General features: G+C 52.5%; 3 protein-coding genes across 3 annotated transcripts; 2 read left to right on the forward strand and 1 right to left on the reverse strand.

The window, feature by feature from the left end:
• The first annotated feature begins 109 nt into the window (after positions 1-109).
• Positions 110-7,315, forward strand: LOC6523846 (centrosomal protein cep290). Its single transcript, XM_039374493.2, has 14 exons — positions 110-877; positions 929-1,102; positions 1,164-1,571; positions 1,630-2,216; positions 2,270-2,508; positions 2,562-3,499; positions 3,558-3,690; positions 3,752-3,905; positions 3,965-4,660; positions 4,715-5,371; positions 5,423-5,555; positions 5,617-6,608; positions 6,670-7,000; positions 7,055-7,315. The coding sequence occupies exons 1-14, from the start codon at positions 548-550 to the stop codon at positions 7,244-7,246; spliced, it is 5,964 nt and encodes a 1,987-aa protein (XP_039230427.1). The 5' UTR covers positions 110-547; the 3' UTR covers positions 7,247-7,315.
• Positions 7,316-7,572: 257 nt separating this feature from the next.
• Positions 7,573-8,784, forward strand: LOC6532291 (enoyl-CoA delta isomerase 2). The gene is made up of 3 exons (XM_002093015.4): positions 7,573-7,938; positions 7,997-8,116; positions 8,174-8,784. The coding sequence occupies exons 1-3, from the start codon at positions 7,666-7,668 to the stop codon at positions 8,567-8,569; spliced, it is 789 nt and encodes a 262-aa protein (XP_002093051.1). The 5' UTR covers positions 7,573-7,665; the 3' UTR covers positions 8,570-8,784.
• Positions 8,785-8,829: 45 nt separating this feature from the next.
• LOC6532292 lies at positions 8,830-13,363 on the reverse strand. The gene is made up of 7 exons (XM_002093016.3): positions 12,414-13,363; positions 10,547-11,003; positions 10,371-10,485; positions 10,020-10,257; positions 9,774-9,951; positions 9,575-9,711; positions 8,830-9,511 (listed from the first exon to the last, which is right to left on the reverse strand). The coding sequence occupies exons 1-7, from the start codon at positions 12,745-12,747 to the stop codon at positions 9,396-9,398; spliced, it is 1,575 nt and encodes a 524-aa protein (XP_002093052.1). The 5' UTR covers positions 12,748-13,363; the 3' UTR covers positions 8,830-9,395.
• Positions 13,364-13,643: the final 280 nt, after the last annotated feature.

Below are 13,643 nucleotides of genomic sequence, written 5' to 3' on the forward strand. Positions count from 1 at the left end.
TATTTTTTCGAGTGTAGTCAAAGGTAACAGCAACAGCGAAAAAGTCGCTCTGCGCAGAAATGGCTTTTCAATTTCGGAACGCGGCCTTTGACACTTTGCCAATTAACACTTTCCTGGTTACCGATTTTCCATTTTTGTTTGTGGTGGCCCACCGGCTGCTCCTACCGCCAATCCTTCCCTACCCTTTCCCCGCTCCTCCCGGTGGAGCCGCGCCAGGAGGCAATTATCCTGTCAGGAAAGTTTTTACGCAGCCGAAGCAGGTAGCAAAACAGAATGCCAGCAAAAACAAAACGCGCAGCCAGGTGACTTGGAAAGGAGCCGGCGGCACCCTCGTTTCCGGACATCCAACCCCTGAGCGGGTTTTCTGCTTTTCGGGTTTTCGGTCGCAGTTTGTTTTGGCCCAAGTGTCATGGCAACCGCTCGGAAATTGGAAAACGGGACGGAAAACTGGAGAGTTGCTAGTTGGGCAAGTCGAAGGAATACTCGTATTTTCACGCAGAACGCGACTGACCGCCGAGGAGCGAGGCCATGAGCCACCAGGACGAGCATGAGCATGAGCATGGACATGGACATACCGGAAACCGTATCCCTGCGCAAGTTCCGCGACTTCTCGGCGCGCCAGAAGCAGGAGCTCTACGAGACGCTCCTCGAACTGGCCGAGTCCACCGACGAGCTGCCCAAGAAGTCGCTGCGCAGGACACTGGAGCTCACGCTCGCCGTCCTGGAGTACAAGGGCGAGCAGGTGCAGCGGCTGCAGGAGGCGGGTGGCGGTGGAGTCTCCGCCGAGCGTAGACTGCAGGACGAGAATGAGAAGCTGAAGCGAATGCTCCAGAAGCTGGAGGACGAACGCGATGGCCTGAAAAGCAAAGCCAAGGAGGTGAGCTGAGGAGTAGTTTATGTAAAGTACCCAAACTCACAGCTACTTTAGTTGGGGGAGGAGATCCGGCAGTTGGAACTGCGCCTGAGGGAGGCGGCCCAGCAGGCTGAGATCGGCGACAAGGACTCATCGGATCCACTGTCCGAGCTGGACAAACAGGAGCAGCTGCTGCAGAACATCGACTCCAAGAACAAGCACATCAAGCGGCTGCTCAAGGAAATCGAGGTGAGTCACCTGATAACTTACCAAGTAATTATAAGAATCACTTCATTTGATTGTCCTTCAGACACTTCAAAACCAAAACATAGCTCAATCGAAGACCATAGTCCTGCACGAGCGAGAGCTGCAGAACATCAAGGCCAATCTCGGCCAGCTCAGCCAGGACATCACCAAGGTGGAGCAGGAGCGCAAGTCGCTGAAGCAAAAGGAGCAGCAGCAGGCGCTGGAAATCAGCCGCCTGGAGGGCAATGTTACCTTCCTGGAGGTGGAGCGCGAAAAGCAGGAGCTGGAGATGCGCCAGTTCCTGGACAAGTACGAGTCCAAGTCGCTGGGCTGGCGACAGGCACTCGAGGAGCGGGACAAGGAGCTGGAGCGCCTCCAGAAACAACTCGAGGGCAAAAGCATCAGCTCGGCCCAAACCAACTCCTCCAACAGTCAGAGTCAGCAGGAGGAGGAGCACATCAAACTAAGACATGTAAGGCGACACATCATATCCAGATCTAGAGTGTTTCCTAATGGTTCATCCTTGGCAGCTTCTAGAGTCGCGGGAGCAGCGCATCGAGCAGCTGGAGGCGAAGATCAAGTCGATGGCGGAGGAGATGGCCAGCTCCACGAGGCTGATGAACCAGTTGTGCCAGGAGAAGGAGCGTGCCCACGATCCCGACCAGCCGCGTGCCTGCTGCCAGTTGATCGAGGAGCGCCTGCGGGCGGCCAGTGCGCGGAGTCAGCAGCTCTCGGAGATGCTGGAGGCCGCCGAGCAGGACAACGTGCTCAAGTCCAAGCAGGCGCTGCACGCCATCAGTGCCCTGGAGTCCTACAAGCGGGACGAAGATGGCCTGATTCCCGCACTGCGCCGCTGCTCGGGATTGGAGCAGAAGCTGGCGGCACGCGAGAAGCAGCTGCGGGCACACATCCAGGAGCTGAACTCCCTGCACGAGGTGGTCCAGGAGAACGAGTTGCTGCGGCGACAGCTGCACATACCCGACGACGTGGTCATCCTGGCCAAGAACGTGCACTCCAAGCAGCGCAACAAGGACAAGCAGATCGAGCGACTGACCCTCAAGCTGAGGACTTCCGAGGAGCTGCGTCTGCAGCTGAAGCTGGAGAAGAGTGAATTGAGGTGGGTTGGGATTTCTCCTACACTTTGGAACACTCTACAAGTTTTATTTCTAGGCGGAAGCTCATGGAGCTGCAGCAGGATGGCCCACAGATCTTGGATGAATCCCTGCAGGCGCCCAGCGAAGTGGGTGAAGTGCCTCACAGTGTGCCGCTGGAGAACTCGCCCAGACGTGGCCAAGGCGACGGAGCAGCCAGCTCCGAGATGCAGAACCGCTACGACGAAGTCCTGGCCGAGAATGAAACACTGCGCTCCGGCATGTACGAGATTCTGGAGAAGCTGCGGGAATATGATGGTAAAATCACACTTTTTAATGAATTATAAGAAATACCAAGATTATCCACGCAGCCACCTCGGAGCACATAACCATCGACTCCGAACTCCTGCGCCGCCTAATCGAAGCTCTGCCCGGCGGAACGACCACGCCGCAGCGACTGCAGGGTCAGCTGTTGGAGCTGAAGGCGCGCGAGGAGGCACTGCGTCAGCTGCTCCAGCAGCAGAACTACAGCGACTCCGAGACGGGCGAGCTGTCCTCCGTGCACAGCCTGTGTGAGGTTCCGGAGATCGCCGAGGAACAGCCTGTGGAGGAGGAAGCTGTGCTGAACACAGCCACCAGGCCGAGTTCGCCCACTGAAGCCACGGAGGGATTACGCCGGCCCACAGTGCCAGATCCCGAAGAGAAACCCGGAAACGAGACCGAACTGGCAGAGCTTGCCATTCTGCGCAAGCACTACGACGAACTGCGTCTGCACATGGCCGCCGATGGCAGCGATCTGCTGAACCAGAACCAGCAGCTGCACGATCAACTGATGGCTTTGGAGCTGCAGCTGGAGCAGCAGCGGATGTCCTACGCCTACATGCGCAAGGATTACGATGAGCTGCTCACGGAGAGCAGGAAACAGGAACTGCGCTTCATCGATGAGCAGGCATCGCTGGCCAGGCAGCTGGAGCGGAGCAAGTGTGAGCTACGGGCAGCCAGGGAGGAATTGGAGCAAGTGCATCGCAGGAATCCCTACTCCGCGGAGGAGCAGCAAAAGCTGGAGCACAGGAACGCCATCTTGAGCATGCAACTGGCCCAGGCGGTGGAGCAGCTGCTGGGCGAGCTGAAGCCCTCGGAAATATGCGCGGAGTATGGCATCATTAAGGAGAACTATCAGCTGGATTTCATCACGGCCGGCGACTTCGAGAAGCAGCAGCAGGAGCTGCTCACCTGGAAGACCAAGCAGGCGGAGCTGCAGCGGGAGACCAGGCAGCTGGAAGGTCTGCTCCAAGTGGCCAATGAACAGGTGGGAGTTGCTCGTCCATAGCGACCCATGGAAGACTTAATGCCCATCCTCTTTCCAGATTCACTCACAGCAAAGGCTGCTCAACGAGGTCACGGATAACCACATCAGCCTGCGTCACCTGGTGGCCGATCTGCAGAGCAGCTCCGACGAGAAGCTGATGCTGGCCAAGGTGCAGCGGGACTTGGATAGTGGTAAGTGCCAACTTGTTCTGGTAAAGGATTAGCCATTGCATAATCCTCCTGCTTCCTGCAGTGAAAGCTGAGTGCTCCCGCTTGGAAACGGAGCGGGAAAAGCTGCAGCTGAAGGCGGACTCCCTGCAATCGCAACTGGAGGCCAGCGAGTCATCCTTGCAGCGGGCACACCAGGACTTCCAGCAGGAGCGCACCAATAGCGACATTAAGCACAAGTAAGAGGCACTAATGGATACATCAGATTTAACTTTCAATAACCTATCCTCCACCACAGATTCCTCCAGCATTCGTTGTTTATGCTCAAAGATAAATATGCCAAATTCACGCCACTGGTCTTCCTCACCAACTTCGTGTTCGCCTACCAAAAGTTCCAGCGCCGCCTGGAGGAGGAGCAAGTGCAGCAGGGACGCAGAGACCACAACGCCCTGGCTGATGAAGTGACCGCGGTGGTCCAGGCCAAGATGGGTCTCAACGAGGAGAGTTCCCAGCAGTTGGTCAAGCTCATAAAGTCCGAGACGCAGACGCGACTTCTGGAACAGCGCTGCGAGATCCTGCAGGCCAAGCAGGAGGAGCTGCTCCGGGAACTGGGCGAGCTGAGGACGAGCCAGGCCAGCGACACCGAGCACTGGAGCACCATTCAAGCGCTGTTCGGTGCAGGAGAGCAGGGGAGCCAAGCCACCGTGGATGCAGAGACCAACACGGACGCACTGGCTCCCATTCCGGCCATGAGAAGGGCCGTGCAGCTGATAGACAGGGAATCCTCGCCCATTGGCTCTCCGCTGCGAAAGCAACCGCACCTGGATACGGCCACCCAAACGCTGGAGGCGCCAGTGAAGTTCTCGGAGACGGCGGTCCAAACCAATGGCATTCTCGGCCAGCAGCATCAAGCCGTTCAGACAGCGGAGGCAGTGGACGCAGTGGAGGGCAGCAGGAGAGATTCCCGAGCGGAGCTACAGAAAATGCAAGAAACGTAAGTTCCCAAATGAGCAAAAACATAGTAACTATACATGGTGATCCCCAACAGACTCCAAGAAGCCAACCAGCGCATAGAGGTGCTGGGCAAGCAGCTGGAGGCTTCCAGATCGGAGAGTCGCGGCTCCGAGAGTCCACACGGCGGAGTGGTGGAGAAGACCATACTCTCGTTCCACACCCTGCTGCTGGAGAAGGACCAGTCCATCCAGAAGTACCAGGACCTGCTGCAGACCGAGCGGGATCAGAGTCAGCAGGCACTCAGCAAGCAGGTGGCTGAAAACGAATCCCTCAGGGCCACCGTGAACAACCTGAACTTCAACATCAAGACGAAGGACGCAGAGATTCAGGGCCTCAAGGAGCAGCTGAACCAGAAGCCAGAGCTTCCGGTGGAGCGTAATCCGTCCACGGAGTCGAGTTCCAGTTCCAGTGCCGAGAGCTCGGTTCACGAGCTGACGGATGAGAAGATCGAGGAGCTCTTCGAGAGCAGCTCAGTGGACAGACCCCAGGAAGAGGCGGAGGTGCATGTGGGTGCAGTTGAGGAGGGCACGGTTACCGAAGAGCCCGAGGGCGAGGAGGAAAAGCAGGACACGGAGGAGCTGAAGGAGGTGCCGACGCTGCACAAGCAAATCAAGGAGCTCCGGGACAAGCTGGAGTACAGCGAGAAGAGCCTCAAGACCAGGGAGGAGGAAGTGGACATACTAAAGGAGAAGTGAGTTGTAAAGTATAGAGTTATGAGTTATATTAATACCTTAAATGGCAGGTTGAAGCTGTGCCAGGAGCGGGAGAAGTCGGTGGAGAGCAGCGTGAGTCCCGAGCTGGACCAGCTGCGCATCTTCCTGGATGAGAAGGACAAGCACATCAAGGATCTGATGGACACGCTCAAGAACTTCCACGTAACGCATACCATTACCACTACTTATGTACATATCAATTATACAAATTTGTGACCCTCAGGACGACCAGCAGCGCTATATCAAAGACACCTCGAACTTCTCGGAGGACCAGATAGCCAAGCTGGCCGCCGATCTCAACCGCACCGAGGCCACCAACAAGATCTATCACACCCAAATGGAGGCACTGCGTCGCCAGCTGGCCAACGTCACCCAGCGCGAAAAGCAAGCCAGGGATCTCAGCCAGTCGCTACGCCAGCAGCTGCTCAAACGCCCAGTGGTGTCCATAAAAACCGAACTGAATGCGCGCGTGAAGAACGAGAACCAGCAGAAGAGGATCCAGCAGCTGGAGCTGGACCTGGACGAGGCACGTGGCCAGCTGCAGCGACAGCAGACGCTCCTCGAGGCCAAGCGCACCAGGAGTGCCAACGAGGTGCAGCTGTGGGAGAAGCAGAAGCGGTACCAGCAGCAGGCGGAGAAGACCAAGGCCAGGCTGGAGGAGACCGAGCTGGCGCTGGACAAGACCCGAGCCCTGCTCCAGGGAGCCCGCACCACCATTGCCCGTCTGGAGAAGGACAAGCAAGTGCTGGAGTCCAAGCTGGGCAGGAACGGCGGCCCCACGAGCAACTCCTCCGCTGGCAATAACCTCAAGTGCTGCCGCACTCCATCCTGTCCGAATCTGCAGCATGTGGGCGTCAGCAAGTTCGCTCCCTCGCCGTCGGAGAGTCCGGAGACGTACACGGGTCCCAGCAGCGAGTGCAGCTCTCCGGCGCATCATCACGGCCAGATCTTCGATCAGAGCCAGGTGGAGCTCGTGGAGGCGCTGAAGTCGCGCATTGAGCTGCAGCAGCGCAAGATCATCGCCATGGAACTGGAGGGCAGGGGCAGCAATGCCCTCACCACGGAGCTGGAAAAGCTGCAGGAACGCAGCCAGGCCATCGAGGCGCAGAACATACGACTGGAGGCCAGGAACCTCCAGCTGCAGCTGGACTCGGATCTCCTGAGGCAGGGCGACAGCAGCGACCGGCTGCAGAAGAGGATCAAGCACTTGGAGGAGTAAGTGGACATCAGGCTTTCCCTTGCATATGCATCCAGACTTATACACCACCTTTTGCAGCTACATCATCGCGCTGAAGGAGGAGATGGCCCGCAACGAATCCCGGCGAGAATTGTGCAAGTGCAGCGGCCTCAAAGTGAACACCAATCAGGGCCAGTCGGCGGAGCAGACGATCCTGTCGCTGCGCAATCTCGTGGAGAAGTTGCGATCGGAGAACAAGTTCCTCAAGGATGGTCGACGCTCCACAGAGTCCCGCAGCTCCACGGACTCCGCACCTCCAGAGGCGACACGCCTGCAGCAGCAGCATGCCGAGGCGCTGGAGAAGATTAGCGCTTTGCAGCAGGAGCTGCAAAAGCGGACGAAGTGCAGCCAGTGCGGTGGACGCAGTAAGGTAGGTACCCTCCGAAAAGCACACGTTCCACATTAATTACGGAATTTCAAAAAGGATGCCGCCAACGAGGAGCTCAAGTTCATCAAGGAGCAGCTGCTGAAGAAGACGCAGCTCCTGCAGAAGGCGAAAGTCCTTTTGACGCGCGCTGCCGCCAAGGAAAAGGTGCTGCGGGAACAACTGGCCTTGTGGAAGCGAAAGTGCTCCGAACTGCAGAACGTGCCCGTGATCGATGAAATTAGCGAATAACCAGTATTCATAAGCTCATAAGATGAATGTTGTACAGGAAACGCGGAATAAAACTAAAGTTTTTTTTCACTGTCGCTGTTTTGAATGTGGCGCCCAACGCAGAGTTGCCAGATCGTGGTGGGCTAAAATCGTTGGCGAGTTGGAAGTTACGAAATGCCACTGATTTCTGTTCCACAGGTTAAATTAAGATAAAAACAAAGCTTATTTATACTTTAAAATAAAGTAGCTTATGTGGGATTTAACATTTTACTGAAACAGTGACTGGTTCACCAACTATTAACCCATCAACTTTGTGGCGCGGGAATACCCCTGATGCGCAGTAATCGGAGAATTAAACAACAATAAAAACCGGCAATCAGAGCAAAATGATCCACTAATTGGACTTTGTCGCCCATTCCGCGCGCAGCACTGGCAGCAAGATGTCGTACCAAGGATACAAGGAGCTACTGGTGGAGCAGCAGGGCAAGCTGCTGGTGGCCAAGTTCAACAATCCGCAGAAGAAGAACTGCATCAACAGGTTCGCCTACCAGGAGATGACCCGCGTCCTCACCGAGGTCAACGACGACGAGGGCGTGACCATTGTGGTGTTCACCGGCGTGGGCGACATCTTCACGGCCGGCAACGACCTGTCCCAATCCTCCAAGTCCGACGACATCGACGCCTTCTTCAAGCAGTCCAATGCGACTTTCAAGGTTGGATATCTATATAGCCACCATCCTAGCTCATACTTAACGCAATTCCTACTTAAAGGCCATGGTTCTGAGCTTCGTCAACTGCAGGAAGGTAGTGATTGCCCTGGTCAATGGGCCTGCCATCGGCATTGGCACCACCATTGTGGGCTTGTGTGATGTGGCCTGGTGCTCCGAAACGGTGAGTATCACATACCTTGCTATGGCACCATGACTTGACTAGTGGATACCATCCTAGACCTACTTCTACACGCCGTTCACCAAGCTGGGTCTGGTGCCCGAGGGCGGCTCCTCCTACATGCTGCCCCTGATCCTGGGCCGCTCCAAGGCGTCGGAAGTGCTGCTGCTGAACGAACGCCTCAGCGCCCAGGAGGCGTATCAGTTCAACTTTGTGTCGCGGATCTTCAAGGCCAGCGAACTGGAGTCGCTGATTTGGCCCAAACTGCGTGAGTACTCCGAGCTGCCCACGAACTCCCTGCTGCAAGGCAAGCGCCTCATCAAGGAGGGCTTCGTGGAGAATCTCATCCAGGCCAACGAGGCGGAGTGCAAGCAGCTGCTCCAGCAGTTCCAGCATCCCGAGTTCTTCCAGGCCATCATGGACTTTGCCAGCCGCAAGAACAAGGCGAAATTGTAAATATGCTTCAAGTTTCTATCTCTGCGATTCTGGAACACAATAGATATGAATGCTAATTCGTATGCCACAAACATCAAAACAAATGGAACTCTAAGTGATAAGATTAGGTTGGCTTTTGCACCAAGCCCATAGGTTAATCTCTTTAACTAGCTGTGTATGTACATAAGTAGCAGTATAATTTGGAAGTGCTGATTAAAAGCAATTGAAGAACACCACTACCTTCGATGTTCCCGACCGTTGGAGAGTCAATTGCAGCTGGATTCATGTATAGTTCACTTTATTATTGCGTACATACGAGTATTCGTTTATTAACATATCATTTGATGCTTCTGCCGCGAGTGTGTATGTATATAATATGTATATGACCGTATTGCACTTTATATTAGTTCAACATTGAGTAGTTCCCGCAGGAGTTCAGATCCTTGCCGCAAAAGCTGTGATAATGAACTGCTGGTGACTTAGACTACACTACGCTTTACATTCCTGTATCAACTAGATTTGGATCTAGGCCAGACCATGAACTCTGACTTAGTGAGATTCTGCTAGGGAAATTCGTTGGCCTCTCTCCGCATTTGAAATACACTCGAGCTTAGTCCTTAATCCTTAATCCTTAAGCTTAATCCTAGGCGTGCCTGCTCATGTACAAATTGATGATAGACGTAGAAACATATCTATAATAGCCAGTTCAACTTAGGCTGCGTTTTAAGTTATTTCCAATAACTGCCCCCCACCTCATCCAATTCGGAATCTTTACAATTAATCAACAAAAAGAGCTGCGGGAAAACGATGTTCTCGCATTTATCTAGTCCTAGTTACCTTGGCTACCTTAGCTAAACTCCCCCCTTAGACTACTGAGCACAAGGATTGCCAGCATCACCAGCGTCCACCACGTGCTCCGCATCCCAGCCGCTCCACCATGATGCAGTTCGGCGAAGCTCTCGCCTGCAAGGATCAGCAAGGATGTTGGGTGATATGGGTTTGGTTATTAAGCTGCAGCCAACTCACCGTTCAGAATGTGCACCACTATGGTGAAGTTCTGGAACTCGCTGATGGAGCACGTGTAGTTGCCGGAATCCGTTTTGCTGATCTTCGCTATCGACAGCGTCGAGTTGGCTCCATCCTCCATCAGTTCCGTTTTGACGCTGAGAGAGAGAAGTCTTCCTTATATGCTGTGATCCTGACCAAGATCAGGCAGTCCACTCACCTCACTCCCCCGCGAGTTACGTCGTAGTTGAGTATGCTGTCCATGTGCTTCCAGAAGACCACCGAACTGGTCATGGCCACGTTCCGCACCACGCAGGACAGCTGCAGCGTGGAGTCGATCTCGTAGTACTTCTCCTGCAGCGGATCCCCCACCTCGTCCACTATCATCACTTTCGGAGCTGCGTTAAATCATTGCTATATCCATTTCTTGGATTTTAGGATCTAGGATATAGGATAGGATACCCACCATTCACGTGCAGGTTGATTTGAATGACGCGGGGCGGATGCGTTGAGATCTGGCACTCGTAGATGGCCTCGTCGTCCTTCTTCACATTGGTGATCTTCAGGCGCCAGTTGTTGGGGTACTGGAACTCCATCTTGTAGCGCTTATCACCCGTGTACGTGTGCATGCCCACTGTCAGCAGATCGAGGGCGTTGCCATTGTCCTTGCCCTCGTCCTGCGTGTTGTGCCGCACCCAAGAGACCTACATTCAAAGTAGAGAGGGTACAGTTTCAGTTTTTAGTTTGGATTACTAGAAAGGAGTTGAGTATGATCTTAAATGGGTTCCTCACAGAAATCATCCCAATCCAAACTTACAGTCTTATCCTGCAGCAGCGAGATCCTGCAGTTCAGGTGGATGCTGGAGCCCGCCTGCACGGTGAGATTGGTGGCCTGGCCAATCCGCTGCACATCCTCGAAGTGGGGGCCATACCTGCACAGACACGATGTTATCATATATATAGCATCCAGGCAGCTCAGCCAAGCCAACTCACCTCTGATCGTGGTGGTGGTGCTTGTTGGCCGACGAGAACGTGTCGAAGATGTAGTTCAGCATGGGCGCGTCCGTCTTCTGGCCCTTGGACAGCGGATGCTTGCTGTCCACCTTGACGGCGGAGTTGCGCACGAGGCCGGTGCTGCGATTCCTCGCCGGCTCCGTGGGCGTGGCCAGGGAGGCGTTGCTGCTCGACGAGATGCCGGATGAAGTGGTGGCCACTGTGGCCGGCACTAAGGCGTTAACATTCTGGCTGCCAATCTGCTGGAAGGAGGCGTTCTTCTTGTGTCCGGCGGCATCGGCGCTGCTCTTTGGCGCAACTGTGCCCGATCCTGCCTGCAGGGATAGCGACTCCAAGTCCTGGCTCTTGGGTGGGGTATCCTGATCCAGGATCGCCACCGCAGAGGTCTGGCTCTCTGGGATGACATAATCGCCATCCACGCCATCATCCGAATCCTCTGCAAGGGAGTTATTGATTTCAGTCGAGTCTATGTTTTGGTTTTGCGGAGGAGGACATGTGGGATGTGGGCGGGAGAATTGATGACACTGCTCAACCACTCGAGTGTGCGAACAGCTATGTTCACAAAAATAGCATTGGGTTTATACTTTTCAAGTTATGCGATGATATGGGGTCAGCTTTGAGAGAAAGTTTTGGGTATTTCTTAAAAAAATAGATGTATGTTTCTTGTCTTTATAAATATATACAACCTTTGCTTCTTAGCCTTCTATTAACATTTAAATTATTATAATTTAAAATTTATTATTATAAATTATTATAATTCAATAGAATATATTTTAGTTAGGATTTTTTATTGTACCTATGTTTTAACCCACTTACACTCTCTATACAAATTGGTACTAGTTAACCCATGACGAATTCGAATTCGAAACTTCCAATTAGTTGCATTTAGTTACAGCACAGTAATCACACCTAGTATTTTGGCCCCTGCTGTGTGCATTGCTTTTTGTCTATATGCTAATGCCAAGTTGGCCGATGTGTGTGGGGTAATTTGTTTGTTCGCTGCGAATACACTGGCACAACACAAATGTTTAGTTTGCTCCCCAAAGTTACACAAATAAATTTCGCTGTCATTGCAACTATTGATATTTAATAGTATAATATTCGCTCTAGGAAATCGAATTTACGGTTTTAAACTTCCGATGTTTTGATTTTGAAAATAAAAGGGTTAAACTTGCAAGTTTTTGGGTCATAGGAATATATATCTTTAAGAACTTCCTTCTCATGAAATAGCAAAGCGTGAAATCACGAATATATCAAATACAAATACTGTATATATTTATTTCCCTGACTCTTCATAAAATATGCATGAAAATACGAAGGAAAATAGGTATTTTCCACGTGAAAGCATTTTTGTCCCAAGAAAAAGGGCAACTGCAAAATTGTGAAACTGCCACTGTTGTTAAATTTATAACGAAGTAATTGACACAATACTTCCAATCAAACAAATTTATTAATGATATGAAGGAAGGAAGTTTTTTTTATATATTTTCACGCTCTTAGAAAAGTAAAATTAGAACTACAAATTAAATTAGAACTATATAAGTTACACTTGCAATTATGACTCTTGCGTATTTCGAAGTAGTAACCCCTTTCCTTTCACTGAAATAACCCTGATAATGTCGACCTCCTTTTGGAAACCATAACTCCTCGTCTATGGAAGAGGTGTCCTGTCAAGTGGTTAAGCCAAGGGTATTTGGAATTCTAGAAGGTATTTTGGACACGATGATTGCCAATACAATGGCTGCAATTGAGTCAGCGGGATAATTGAAAACCAATTATATAATTATGCATTAACCGCATGGCACAGCTAGCCAGCTAGCAAGTAGCAATTTCGCAATTTGCCTACCGTAGCTACTCCGTAACGTGGACACCTGGATGTGGGCGTGTGTGTGGGCAGTGGGCGTGGCAGGCGTGGTGTGCAGTGGAGCCTTGGACGTTTCCCTGGGCTCCAGCAGGGCATCCAGCGCCTGGATGCTGTTCACGGAGTCGTAGATGGTCTTGGCCTGGACGAGTCCGCCGCCCATGATCGTTGTGATGAGGAGGAGGAGCAGCCTGATCCGGTTGGGCACGGAGCATGCGAGGTGAAGGTCACCCCGGGGTGGTGATGATGAGAACTTGGTGGCTTCTGGCGTTGATTTAGTTCTGGGTCGCGTTCTTGCAGCTGGTTCATTCAAACGCATTTTGCAATCTGGCGTTGTCGGCTCTAATAAACTGCATTGGACTCGATTTTCTTATCGCCGACTCATTCCCCTGCTTTTCTTTTGTGGGTCACCTTTTTGGGGTCACCTATGGCGTCTCACGCACTTTGGCCATTTGTCTTTTCTTGGTTTTGGGTTGATTAATTCACATAAAGCAGGGATATCCTTATTGATTAGCTTAACATGTGCTCTAGGAACGATCGTTGCGATTTCCACACATTTCCACAGTTGAAATGATGCCTCACATTATTCATTCGGGATTCACACACTTTCGGGGCTCACTGATAGACACAAACTTGTGAAACTGCAATATGCACAGGGGACACGGAGCGGAACCGGGACACAAGGATTGGATCCGGATCTGGAGGATCTGAAGGATCTGAAGGAAATGCATTGGGCAGCGAACCTAATCCTCATGCATTCTTCAGATGCAACGCAAAACGAAGGCAGCTCGCAGGGACGGCTCGAACGCGAACGGCATCACGCACAAAGTAGACGACACCACCGACTTGGTCGAAATCGGGAGTACGCAATTCTCGGCATCCGGTTCTTTGCGAAGAACGTCTACGCGATTGAAGGCTTCGCCAATGACTGCCTAAGCAACTGGGTCCCAATTGTTGTTAATGTCCTGCTCGTCCTGTGCTCGGCTTCACCACGGCATGCTCTCTCTTCTGCCATCTGCGCATGTCCTTGTTTCGTTGAGTTTTTCCCCCGCTGTGGTGAATATGGGACTTTCATAAGGACTCACCTTTCGGAGTTTGCGAGGGGTGCTTGAGTGGGGGATTTCGTTTCGGAACAAGCAGTTTAAAGCAGTGTATTGCTAAGTGTGTAATAAACATTATCAGTTATCAAAATCAAAATTAATTTATGGTTTTACT

Source organism: Drosophila yakuba, chromosome 3L (assembly GCF_016746365.2).
Source record: "Drosophila yakuba strain Tai18E2 chromosome 3L, Prin_Dyak_Tai18E2_2.1, whole genome shotgun sequence".
Taxonomy (NCBI): domain Eukaryota; kingdom Metazoa; phylum Arthropoda; class Insecta; order Diptera; family Drosophilidae; genus Drosophila; species Drosophila yakuba.

Excerpts from the sequence above, each read along its gene's own strand:
- LOC6523846 (XM_039374493.2), top strand. The coding sequence starts at position 548 with ATGAGCATGAGCATGGACATGGACATACCGGAAACCGTATCCCTGCGC. Across the intron at positions 2,217-2,269 it reads CTGGAGAAGAGTGAATTGAG|GCGGAAGCTCATGGAGCTGC; the intron begins GTGGGTTGGGAT and ends TTTTATTTCTAG. Across the intron at positions 5,372-5,422 it reads GTGGACATACTAAAGGAGAA|GTTGAAGCTGTGCCAGGAGC; the intron begins GTGAGTTGTAAA and ends CTTAAATGGCAG.
- LOC6532291 (XM_002093015.4), top strand. The coding sequence starts at position 7,666 with ATGTCGTACCAAGGATACAAGGAGCTACTGGTGGAGCAGCAGGGCAAG. Across the intron at positions 7,939-7,996 it reads AGTCCAATGCGACTTTCAAG|GCCATGGTTCTGAGCTTCGT; the intron begins GTTGGATATCTA and ends TCCTACTTAAAG. Across the intron at positions 8,117-8,173 it reads TGGCCTGGTGCTCCGAAACG|ACCTACTTCTACACGCCGTT; the intron begins GTGAGTATCACA and ends ATACCATCCTAG.
- LOC6532292 (XM_002093016.3), bottom strand. The coding sequence starts at position 12,747 with ATGCGTTTGAATGAACCAGCTGCAAGAACGCGACCCAGAACTAAATCA. Across the intron at positions 10,486-10,546 it reads CACCACCACCACGATCAGAG|GTATGGCCCCCACTTCGAGG; the intron begins GTGAGTTGGCTT and ends GTGTCTGTGCAG. Across the intron at positions 9,952-10,019 it reads AATCAACCTGCACGTGAATG|CTCCGAAAGTGATGATAGTG; the intron begins GTGGGTATCCTA and ends GATTTAACGCAG.